General features: G+C 42.4%; 2 protein-coding genes across 5 annotated transcripts in view; one reads left to right on the top strand and one right to left on the bottom strand.

The window, feature by feature from the left end:
- Window positions 1-11,778, bottom strand: part of LOC106510388 (uncharacterized) — a 144,426-nt gene extending 132,648 nt beyond the window's left edge. The window contains exons 1-4 of the mRNA XM_085024889.1: window positions 11,747-11,778; window positions 11,127-11,257; window positions 5,853-6,017; window positions 4,758-5,763 (exon numbers count right to left, since the gene is read on the bottom strand). Coding sequence (XP_084881015.1) covers window positions 4,868-5,763; window positions 5,853-6,017; window positions 11,127-11,257; window positions 11,747-11,778 — 1,224 coding nt within the window. The 3' untranslated portion in view covers window positions 4,758-4,867. The remainder of the gene's footprint in view (window positions 1-4,757; window positions 5,764-5,852; window positions 6,018-11,126; window positions 11,258-11,746) is intronic.
- Window positions 5,183-12,228, top strand: part of SCAF11 (SR-related CTD associated factor 11) — a 67,733-nt gene continuing 60,687 nt past the window's right edge. For all 4 annotated transcript variants that reach the window (XM_084957175.1, XM_084957173.1, XM_021092989.2 and 1 more), the window contains exon 1: window positions 5,183-5,418. The gene's annotated coding sequence lies outside the window, so the exon portion shown is untranslated. The remainder of the gene's footprint in view (window positions 5,419-12,228) is intronic.

The raw sequence follows: 12,228 nt of genomic DNA, 5'->3' as shown, positions 1-12,228 counted from the left end.
ATTTTGGTCAGATTTACTCTTTCTGAAATTGCTCTTGGTCCTTGTATTCCCCTCCCTCCTTTGACAATCCCCAGCCCCCACTAGGCACTTCGCTTTCAGTCCTTTTATGACATTTATATTCTTCCTTAGTTTTTGTATTTGTGTTATCTGTACCCATTAAACTGTCTCTGACACATTGTTCATTTATCTATGACCGCCTCACAGCACCTCCCAGACAGTGGACACCAAACTGATTGTTTGCTGAAATAAATTTAATTCCACACAGAAAACAATTGGACAATAATCAGTTTCGTTGATTCAAACCTTCACAGTTGTAAAAACCACTGGCCTTAAAACAAACCAAGCAACCAAAAAACTCCTACAAATTAACTTGGCAGGCATTTTTCATTTTTCTTACAAAAATACTGCGTATTTGGTCATAGTTTGCTTATAAAAATCCTAAACTGTACACCCTTTGAATTTATACACTTCTGCTATGAAAATGCCACAGAGGTTATTAAATGAAAAACTTCCACTGTAATAGGCATGGAAACTGAGATCAGAAAAATTGGGCCATTTGTTCAAACTGCAAAGGTCTTAAGTGACAGTCTGTGTTAGGACCCTGTTTCCCACTTAACCAAGTGTCTTTATGCCATAACTATCCCTCTTAACTTTTACTTTGTATTATATTCAAATAGTTAAATTAATAATAGCAGTTATGCCTGATAAATCTCTGTCAAAATCAACACACTGATTACCTTTCATTTCTAAGTATGCGAATACAGGTTTCTGTTGCTGCCTGACAGGTTAGATATTTTAAGTTCTGGGTAAGTGCAACACACCAATTGGACATTTAGTTACAGGAAGTTTTATGATGCATATCATTTGCTTTTTTTTAAAAATGGCTACACCTGTTGCACATGGAAGTTCCCGGGCCAGCAACTGAATCCAAGCAGCAGCTGTGACCTAACCACTGAAACAGCAACAATGGATCCTTAACTCACTGCACCAGGCTGGGGATTGAACCCATGCTGCCACAGAGACAATGCCAGATCCTTAACCTGCTGTGCCACAGTAGGAACTCCCTTTGTTTTTTTTGTTTTTTTTTTTGTCTTTTTTTGTCTTTTTGTCTTTTTGTTGTTGCTGTTGTTGCTATTTCTTGGGCATATGGAGGTTCCCAGGCTAGGGGTTGAATCGGAGCTGTAGCCACTGGCCTACGCCAGAGCCACAGCAACGCGGGATCCGAGCCGCGTCTGCAACCTACACCACAGCTCACGGCAACGCCAGATCCTTAACCCACTGAGCAAGGGCAGGGACCGAACCCGCAACCTCATGGTTCCTAGTCGGATTCGTTAACCACTGCGCCACGACGGGAACTCCTGTTTTTTTTTTAATCATTATAATAAAATCTAAAATCTTGACAGTGATGGTTGTTACATCAATCTGTACTTTTTTTTTTTTTTTTTTTTTTTTTTGGTCTTTTTTTAGGCCTATACCCATGGCATATGGAGATTCCCAGGCTAGGGGTCTCATTGGAGCTGTGGCTGCAGGCCTATGCCACAGCTACAGCAACATCAGATCCCTGCTGCGAATGTGACCTGCACCACAACTCACAGCAATGCTGGCTCCTTGACCCGCTGAACAAGGCCAGGGATCGAACCTGCAACCTCATTGTTCCTAGTTGGATTTGTTTCCGCTGCACCACAATGGGAACTCCATCAATCTTTACTTCTGCATTTTACAGTTCATCTTCAGTTTATTTAAAACTCAGTATCTTTTTATTAGATTGTAAATAAAAAATATTGAAATAACAGAGAATAATAAATCTTCATCATGTAAATATTATTAGAATGCTGCATATACAGACATATACATGGTCTTTTCCCTGGGGAGCCAAAAGATGATCTATTACAAATCACCACTCTCTTTTCTACTCACACATAAAGCTAGAAACCACCAGCATATTGGTACTATGAGTGTTTTTTTCTTTCTTTCTGTCTTTTCTAGGGCCGCTTCCCAAGGCATATGGAGGTTCCCAGGCTAGGGGTCGAATCAGAGCTGTAGCCACCAGCCTACGCCAGAACCACAGCAACTCAGGATCCAAGCTGCATCTGCAACCTATACCACAGCTCACGGCAACACCGGATCGTTAACCCACTGAGCAAGGGCAGGGATTGAACCTGAAACCTCATGGTTCCCAGTCAGATTCGTTAACCACTGCGCCATGACGGGAACTCCTGAGTGTTTTTTTCTTAAAACATGCTTCCCTAACACCTAGGAGTTCCTGTCGTGGCTCAGCAGTTAACAAACCCGAATAGCATCCATAAGGACAAGGGTTCAATCCCTGGTCTCAGTCAGTGGGTTAAGGATCCAGGGTTGCCATGACCTGTGGTGTAGGTTGCAGACGCATCTCAGACTCATTGTTGCTGTGGCTCTGGCACAGGCCAGCAGCTACAGCTCTGACTGAACCCCTAGCCTGGGAACCTCCATATGCTGTGGGTGCCCCCCCCCAAAAAAAGACATATACCTAGGAGGCCAAGTGTAAGAAAGTGAAAATTTTATCTTCTGCTGGTGAATAAATATATCAAAAGATTTGTGTTGTTCAGTTTTGCTGAAATGGTATACTATTATTGTTAATTAAAAATTATAGTTTGGAGTTCCTGTTGTGGCTCAGCAAGTTAAGAACCCAACTAGCATCCATGAGGATGCAGGTTCGATCCCTGGCTTCACTCAGAGGGTTAAAGATTCAGCATTGGCAGGAGCTAAGGTGTAGGTCACAGACATGGCTTCGATTCCACATTGCTGTGGCTGTGGTGTAGGCTAGCAGCTGTAGCTCTGATTCGACCCCTAGCCTGGGAACTTCCATATGTCTCAGGTATGGTCCTAAAAAGACCAAAAAAAAAAAAAATTATAGTTTTTAAAATTAAAAAAAATTTTTTTTAAATTTTTTGTCTTTTTTTGCCTTTTCTACGGCTGCTTCCTGTGGCATATGGAGGTTCCCAGCTAGGGGTCTAATTGGAGCTGTAGCCCCTGGCCTACACCAGAGCTGCAGCAACGAGGGATCTGAGCCAAGTCTGCAACCTACACCACAGCTCACGGCAACGCCAGATCCTTAACCCACTGAGCAAGGGCAGGGATTGAACCCGCAACCTCCTGGTTCCTAGTCGGATTTGTTAACCACTGCACCACGACAGGAACTCCATTTACAGTTTTTTTTATTTGGCAAACGTTATCATTTGACCTTTGATTAATTTTTAAGAGAGAACATTTTCCCCAAAAACAAGTATGTAAAGATATTCGTACATAAATTTTTACATAAAAGAATGGCACACTAGAAGTCTCTATCTGGAGTTATACTCCAAGAAGTTGGATTTTCTAGGGTGAGGATATATATATATATATATATATATATATGTAATTATACCACAAAGCTTGGTGACATTCTCATTGTATTCAGTTGAATGTCTCCTAACAATGCTTGTTGATCTGGTTATATCATATAATTTCTTAAGCAAAGTTTTCTTAAGTCATTCTTTATCATATTCTTTATAATGTACTGCTATAAACTTCTCTAGATTATCATTCTTTCAAATACCCAAACACGGTAAAGCCCATTTAAATTCCCAAAGCTTATATCAAAAACTATACATTGTAAAACCTCACTTTGAAAATAGAGACAACATTGCAACAACATTGCAAATCAACTACATGCCAATAAAATTTTAAAAATAATAAACTTACAAAAAGAGAGACAAGCCTGCCATTCATACACTCCTTCAGCAACTATTTACCAAGTCCTTAATTGAGTAACAGGCACTGTGCCAGGAGCTGTTATTAAGAAGGTATTAAGACATTGTCCCAGTGCTCACAGTGTGAGACTGACCCTCAACAGACCAAACACGAGGCACAAGATGGGGGAGCCAGAGAAGTGAGGAAGGGTCATGGCAACCAGCTACCTCGGAGGAGAGAGGCAGAGGGGTGCCCAGTCGGCAGGGTCCCGAGAAAGTGAGGAGGAAAAAGTCATCCTGGGCAATGAGGACATAAAGGAAGGGGGCAGACGACACGAAAAAGTGTGAGTGGCAAGGCTGGCTACAGCTGAAACTTGGGTGAGCCAAGTAGGTGGGGCGGCCCGGGAAGAGCTCCAGCACACGGTGCGGGGGTTGGGGGGTGATGGCAGGACAGTGGCGTGGACGGGGTGGGGGGGGCTGCCAGGACCTGCTGGTAGAAGAGGGGTGGACACTGAGGGCAGGAAGAGCAGTCAGGAGCCGTGAGGAAACTGTCCGGGAGAAACTATGCGGGTAAAGAGTGACTTTAAAAAAGTCTGAAAGGTATTTTGGAGGTAAAACAAAAGATTTGACGACCGGAGGGAGAAGGAGTGGCACACACGTTCCGTTAGGCGGACTCGGACACTTGCTGGAGTGAATCATTACCTGTCACTATCAACCAACGAGTGGATCATCAAGTTTAATTTTTTGTTGTGGGAATTAAGACACGGGGCTATGCCTAAGTTTGATGAGTCACGTGGGAAACTTCTCCCCTAGGCCTGTTTAAAAAGCCCACCTGGAGGGAAGAGGTGGGCTAACGAGTTCTGGCCACTTCAGCCTCCCCGCAAGATGCGGTTCAGGTGGGCAATGCTGCTGGGTGAACACTCAACCCAAAGCCAAACAACAAACACTCTTCATATCAGATTACCATAAAGAGAGGATAGCAAATGCCGCGCAAACCCCCGCACGTCCAGGTCCCCAAGAGCCTACTTCATTGTGTTTCAAACAGCTTACCCGGTACCGCTGCCAAAGCAGAGCCAGCAGCGGCGCTCCACGCACGGCGCATGCGCAGGGCCCGCGGCGTGGGGGGAGAGCCGGGCACTGAGAATGTTTCCCAGAAGCCACTAGCCGCTGTTTTCCCTCCCGCTCGCAGGCCACGGGACGTGACTCCGCCCGTCACGTTCCTCTGTCGCAAAGGGTGGTTTGCCAGCGCCCCCCTGCGGTCCGGTTGATTGCTGCGACCTTGCTCGCAGGGCTAGAGCGAGCAAATGAGTTGGGAAAGCGCCGACCGTCCTGCTGCCGCTGCCGCCGCCGCCGCCGCCGCCGTCGCCACCGTAGCGCGTCGACCAGTGGAGGCGCCGCTGAGCTGAGAGGAGCAGAGCGGGAGGGAGGGGGAAGGGGACGCGCGGAACGGGGAGGGAGGAGGCCCGGCGAGGAGCGGGGGAGGGGGAGCAGCGGTGGCGCAAGACGCGCGGAGCAGCGCAGCCCGGGTCCGCTCCCTGCTTCGCCGCCGCCACCCGCCCCAGCCAGCAGAGCCGGCGCCCCAGCGGCCCCCGGAACACCTGAAAGCGGACGAAGGAGTCCATGTTGGGGAACTTGGCGGCGGCGTGACGGGGACCTAGGGACCTGCATTGGGGCCGCCGCCGGAATCCCCGCGCCTCGACCTCGGCCTGAGGTAAACACCGGCCGACCCCAGGGGTGGACTGGCGCGGGCCGCTCTCGGGCGGGGTGGGGGTTACGCGCCGGCGCAGGGCGGGGGAGCGGGCCCGGGGCGACGCGGGAGGGCGCACAAAGTTTCGGAATCCCGCGCGGCCCAGGCGGCGTCCTGCGCTCGGAGGAAAGTTGGAGCTGCCTCTGGAGGCGGGGGAGGTTGCGGCGGGCAAGGCCCCCCTTGCCTCTCGCCACCCGGCGAGGGAGGCCGCGCTTGGGCCGCCGCCGCCTCGCTGTCGGTACCCCGTCCCATTTCCTTCTTGTGGCCTACCCGCCTCCCGTCGGCGGAACCAGTCCCCGCCCGGGGGTCCTGGGGGAATGGGTTGAGGTTAGAGGCTCGGCGACGGAGTCGCCACACGGACACCCCCCTCCCCGCGGTGGAAACGTGTCCTGCTGGGCTTCCGGGCGCTCCCCGACCCCCGCGCCCGCTTGACTTGCGAGACTTTGCTTTTGTCGGTAGCGTCCAAGCTCGCTTGTGAAACCAAACTTTACTGCGCCGTGACCTCTCGGAGTGCGCGACCAGGGCAGAGCCCGCACTTGTGAGCACCCGCGTCACCCCGTGCCCTGAATTTCAAACTCTTCTTCCACCCCCAATTTCTAAACCAGTTTCCTGGGCTGACAACAAAAGGGCCAGGAGATCTAAACTTAGCTCCATCAGGCGTCCCTCCTCAGATACAAGGAATTTTGAATCTTTAAAGACGCTGCTTACAAATGGATGTCTGTCTTGCCCCCCCCCCCCCAACCCCCCGTATTTTGAAAAATTGTGTTAAAGTAAGCGCCTGATTTGGAGTAGTTGATTAAAGCATTCAGATTCAAATGTGGAATTTTAAAATATCCTCAAAGTGTTTCTGTGCCGTATTACGTATAGTGCCTACGAGTTGAGCTTTTTTCATTCATTTTGGCTTTCATTTTGACATCTTTATCATACTATCTGTGAGCTAAGATTTTTTAGGCCAAACTGACCAAAAAGTTTTTAATATAATGCTTTGGCTAGTACAGGCTGTTCTTAAATTTTTGCAGTTTTGGAAATTAACTGAATATTGGAAAAAGCGTATTTAAAAGGTGTTTCTTCATTTTAAAAGAAAAGCTAATTCATGCATATTACTACTTAACCTCAGTCGCAGGATTTTGAAACACATTCTTAAAATAACTGCTAGTTTTTGTGTTTTGTTGGCATTAAAATTTTGATACATAATCAAGTGTCTTTCCAGACCATTGCTTTCTCTTTCCTGTTCGGCAGTTGGCTTAATCTTTTTTTTTTTTTTTTTTTTTTTTTTTTTGCTGTTGGCTGAGAGCTGAAATTAAAAGTTTATGGGACTTTCGTTTTTCTTGTTTTAACTTACTGTCCATAAGAATTGAAATTTTTAAATTGTTTCTGGATTTCTTTTTGCATGATACTATTTTATCAAAGATAATTGGAATTTATGTTTTGTTTATGCAATGTGAAGGATTTATTTAATATTAGCCCTGCTTATTGTAACTGCACTTTTTTGCTATAATGTATTTTGGTCTTACAAGTATATAGTTTTACATTCAGATAGTGACCTTTTGTTGCCTGAGAATTTGAGTACATCTTCACATTTTGGCCGTGTAAGATTTGGATGTCTGCTTACTCCAAGGGTACTCATGTACTGTTCTGTAAAGACATTCTTCAGTATGTTAAGGGGGAAGAAATCTGTGAAAGAAAATGGAAATTGTTCCTAAATATGCTGCCTGAAACATGTGTCATGGAGAAATTTTTAAGGGGAATTTTTTTGTATGCCTTTAGGTGGTGGTAATGGGGGTCCAGGAGATTGAAACTCTTTAGGGGTCACTCAGCTTCCCCATAATCCTTTGGATACTAACCAATACTTAGGCAGTTTTCTTTAAAGTTGTGCTGTTAATCAGCAGAGATGGGATGAATCAGGGCTGTTACATGATGATGTTGATTTGTCATCAGTAGCATCTTAATAAGAGAATTCAGTATTACACTACTTCTCTACCTAATACTGAAACCTTTTTTTAGGTACATCAGTGAAAAATAGTCATAAAACCTAACTGGAGTGGCTGGCGTAAAGGTGATAGTCAGTGTTTGAATGATTTTCGTTGTAACTTCCTTTTAGTAAACTCTACCATTATTTACTCTTGTCTTTAAGTGAAATTGGATCTTGATTTACCTTGCCAAATGAAATAAAAATTTTTAATTATATTCTTAGTCCCAAAGAATAAATTAATAGCTTTGCACCTTATTTTACATCTGAATGGTGATAAATGTTAGTAGCACTAAGTACAGCCCAGTGTTTAAATATCTTGAATCATTTTATTGCTCTTCCCAAAACTCATCTTTGCATTGTTGCGGTCCTTGTGTTTCTTTTTTCTTTTCTTTTTTTAAGTTGTGGCTTTGTAATTCCTAATACTTAATTACATAAAAGTTCGATATAAGATGTAAAAACAACACTCATCTATCACTTGCAAAATAGCATCCCAAAAAGTCTCACTATGACCTTTGTTCACCTATAGTCTTTAATACTCAATAGCCAGAGTGATCCTGATAAAATAAATCAGATCAGGTCACTTCTCTTCTCAAATGGCTTCCCTTCTCAGTCATAGTAAAATCCATAGTCCTTATTATGGTCTACCAGGCTCTCTAACTTCATTACCTCACTCTTTCTCTAGCCACAATTCTGCTCTGCTGTTGAGGTTTTCTTTGACTCTTCTGTGTAAGACAGCACGCCTTCCTCTTATATTTCTTAGCTCTTTTTTAGCCAGATTTTTCTCCACTGCACTTATTTTCCAAGATACTGTGTAATTTACTATTTTATTTTTTTCTTCAGTTTAATACAAGTTCTGTGAAAATGGAATTTGTCATTTTGGGTCACTGTTTGGTCCCTAAACAGTAAACAATGTCTGACACATTGTAGGTGCTTAAATAGTTCATGAATTAACATGTTTTCAGCTAGAAACATTAAAGCATTAAAAAAAGTAATTGTGGTTTGAAACGTTATACAAGTCTCATTCTTTTGCATAAATTGCTAAGTTACTTATATCCATGCACTATGATCAGTTCAGTTTAAGGGAGCATATGACAGAATGTGACCCTGAAACTGAATTGCCAATATAGAAGGAACTAAGATGCTTAACCAACTGTAGAGTGGTATAACTTACTGTTAGAAATGTTGTCATTACAAGTCAGATTAGTCTTATTTTTAGTAGTTTCAAAAGGCAGAACTAATATTGTGGTGATGACTGTGGAAAAGGAGGAGAGACAACAAGAGTGGATGTGGGAAAATTAGTTAAGGCTTTTGCAGTAGCAGTCCAGAATAGACGAGGATAGCTTGAAATAGGCTGAGAATTGTGGAGATGGACAAAAGTGAATGACGTTTGTGATCATTAGGCCTCAGTTGATGGACAGAAGGTAAAGGAGAGAGAAATTTCCTGTGTCCTGAGTTCTACAGCTGAGTTCATGGTGATACCAAATAAAGATCAAATCACTTTTGAGTCTAACGTGGTGGGTTTGAAGTACCTTTGGAGCTTTCAAGTGGAAATTTCTGTAGGCAATTAGATATTTCATTCTAAAATTTAGAAGAGAACTGTTGGCTGGAAATAGAAAATTAGAGTCTTTTATATAGGTTGTTGAAACTATGGGGAGGGGACTCTAACTTGGAAAAAAAGTTTCTAAAATCAATCACAGTGGCCTCTAAAAGAAAAAAGAAAAAAGCTTGTTGGAGGAATGTGAGCTCCTAAAGAATACTGTGAAGGTCTGAGAAGTAGGAGCTGAGCGTGGTATTATAGAAGCCAAAGGAAGAAAGTAGTTCAAGTGGATGGATAGTCAGTAGGGTCAAGTGTTGATGACAGTTTAATAAGGTTAGAGCTAAAAGATTTTTCTTTGAATTTAACAACATGGAGCTTTTGAACAAACACTGATGCTCTTGTAATTGCTTAACTAGTTCTAAAAGTACAGAGGTCAGAGTAAGACATTACCTACTCACATTACAGAAGAGATCTAATGTTTATCGGATATTTATTATGTGCCACATATGCTGTTCTAGACATTTTGCATGGATTTTCATTTGATCTTTTCAGCAGCCTTGCAGTTTAAGTGTATCAGTCCATTTTACAGAAAGGAGTCGGAGGCTCTGGAGAAGTTAAGCAGTCAAATGACTTGCTAAGTGTCAGAGCACTTGCTGAGGATCCATATCCAAGTCCATCTGACTCTTTGGCCTTTAGTTGGTCATTTGTAGCCTCCCAAAGTGCATCAGTATTGTCTAGTAGTAGACCTTCCTGTGGTGAGGGAAGTGATCTGTATCTCTGTTGCTCAATACAGTAGCTGATAGTAACTGTAGTAGATGGTGGCTGTTGATGCAGCCAAGGAACAGAATGGTTACTGTATTGGACAGTGCAGATATAGATCAAAAGAATCCTAAAATAATAAAGCGGAGACTTTTATGATGAGAAGAGATGGAAACATATTCTTCATTTGAAAGGAGGACTGTTTTGCTTATATTCTGGTTTTAGATGCTATAAATGAATATTGTAGGTAATCTTTTTCTTTTTTATTAACAATCTCAAATTTTGAGAAAAGTTCCTGCAAAGAACTCGCCCCACCCCCAAACCATTTGAGAGTTAAGTTGCCAGATGCATTCTCATCACCCCAAAGGAGGACAAGGAGTTTCTGTTACATAAAGGATCTTAAAGATAGGAAATTAACATTGCTGTATCATTACTATCTAACCCTCAAACCTCCTCCAGGTTTTACCAGTTTTCAGTTATTTCCTTTGTAACAAAATGATCCACTTCAGAATTCTGTGTTGCACTTATTTAATTGTAATGTCTTTCTACACTTCAACCTAGAGCAGTTCTTCAGTCTTTTATTGATTTTCATGACGGTGACACTAAAAAGACTACAGATTTGTTTTGTAAAATGTCTCACAATTTGGATCTGCCTGATATTTCCTCATGATTGGATTCAAATTGTACATTTTTGGTAGGAGTAACACAGTGATGATGCTATGTTCTCATTGCATCCTATCAGATGGCATACAGTTTCTCTTTGTTCCATTACTGGTTATATGCACTTTGATCAATTAATTGAGGTTGAGGTCTCCCAAGCTTCTTCACTGTAAAGTTTTTTTTCCCCTTCTTAGTACTTTGTAGGGAAGTAATCTGAGACTACATTTAACCCAAGATTGATTCCTTGATAAGGAATTGATAATCTTGTAATTTATTAATTTTCAAATTGTCCCAGCTTTGGCCAATGAGAGCCCCTCCAAAGGCATTTTCTTTGAGCACTTCCTTACTTTTTGACACAAGAAAATGTTCCAGGCTCACCTTAAACGTCCCTTGCTACAGCCCTGGAATCAACCTTTTCTTCAAAGAGTGGTTTCTTTTAGTGGAGAAAGATATTTAGGAACCAATATTTGAACACTGTATTTATATCTGTATAAAGAAAGCCATGGGTTTTCTCCAATTTCAACACACAATGTTTTAGTTTTCTCCTTTTCAAAAGGAGTAGCAGAGCTCCCATTATCTTTAGTGTGTTTACTTATATGATCAATCCCCAGTATGTAGCCAATTTCCCATTGCCACTTCTGCTCCCTCCCTCTTCTTGAGTTAACATTTTCACTCTGCTTTGGCTCTGACACCATGTGCATCCTCACTCCACGCTTCTCATAAATCTTATATGGAAAATCTTGCCACTCTGCTTGAGTTCTAGTACCTCACTCTGGGCTCCTGCACCATCCCTTACCTTGACCACGGACTCGGGCTTCAGCGCATCCAGACAGAATAGCATAACATGTTGCTTGTTTTTACAAAAGGTTATTACACTGAAAGTTGTAATGAGAATTAGTGATCAAATATGTTCTCAAATTTTTATTTAAACCCTCTTGAGATTCTCACATCTCTATTAGTGAAGACTAATATTCCTCATTTTTCCTTCATTCTAGAGTTCTCAGATGTACTTTTAAGAGAGTCTTTTTAATGTAATTTTACTTTTTTAACATTTAGCTTGTTTTTATTGAAGGTGTTTTTATTTCCTGTTACTCTTTAGACTCTTTTTTTTTTTTTTTTTCTTCCCCCATGCCTCATAGCATGCAGAAGTTCCCAGTCAGGGGTTGAACCTGCTCCACAGAATCAGTTCTATATATAATATGTATATATAAATTTTTTTTTTTTTTTTTTTTTTTTGGTGTGTAGGCTTTGGAGTCAGTCAAACCTGGCTTTGAATGCTGATTGTCCCATATACTAATTGTCACCTTTTCTAGGTGACTTAATCAGTGTCCCAGTTTTCTCACCTATTTTAAGGTAACATTTACCTAAGTCCATTGGCAATGGCAGCTAACTCCATCTCTGCCTTTCGTATACCCTTAAGTTAGCTCTGTTTAGTGAATAATTTTCAGGCCTTTTTAGCAGTGTTCTAATATTCAATTTCAGTGTTGTTTTAATTTTTAGGATGTACTGTGGTATTGTATTTTGATGATTAAATGTGCAAAGGTGTGTCAGTGTTTAGTTTGTTGCTTGATATAAAGTAGACATTCTCGGAGTCCTCTTGGGACACAGCAGGTTAAGGATCCAGCATTGTTACAACAACATCCCAGGTTCAGTCCCCTGGCCTTGGAACTCCACATTTCCATGGGTGCGTCCAAAAAAAAAAAAAAAAATTGATATTTTCTCTGCCTCTAGTCCTACACTCCAGGTTTGTTGATATCTACGTGTCTGTTAGGTCTGAGAATGAAACATGGCCTTTGCTCTTGGGGAGTTTAGTCCTTATCAAGCCTTCTTTTTTGCTCCCCAGTGT

This window comes from Sus scrofa, chromosome 5 (genome assembly GCF_054392235.1).
Source record: "Sus scrofa isolate SSC_HxYL_T2T_F1_AM1 chromosome 5, Sscrofa_HxYL_maternal_Yorkshire_Landrace_v2.0, whole genome shotgun sequence".
In the NCBI taxonomy this organism is placed as follows: Eukaryota; Metazoa; Chordata; class Mammalia; order Artiodactyla; family Suidae; genus Sus; species Sus scrofa.
Note: the sequence above shows the minus strand (reverse complement) of the source record. Positions and strands in the feature narration are given on the sequence as shown.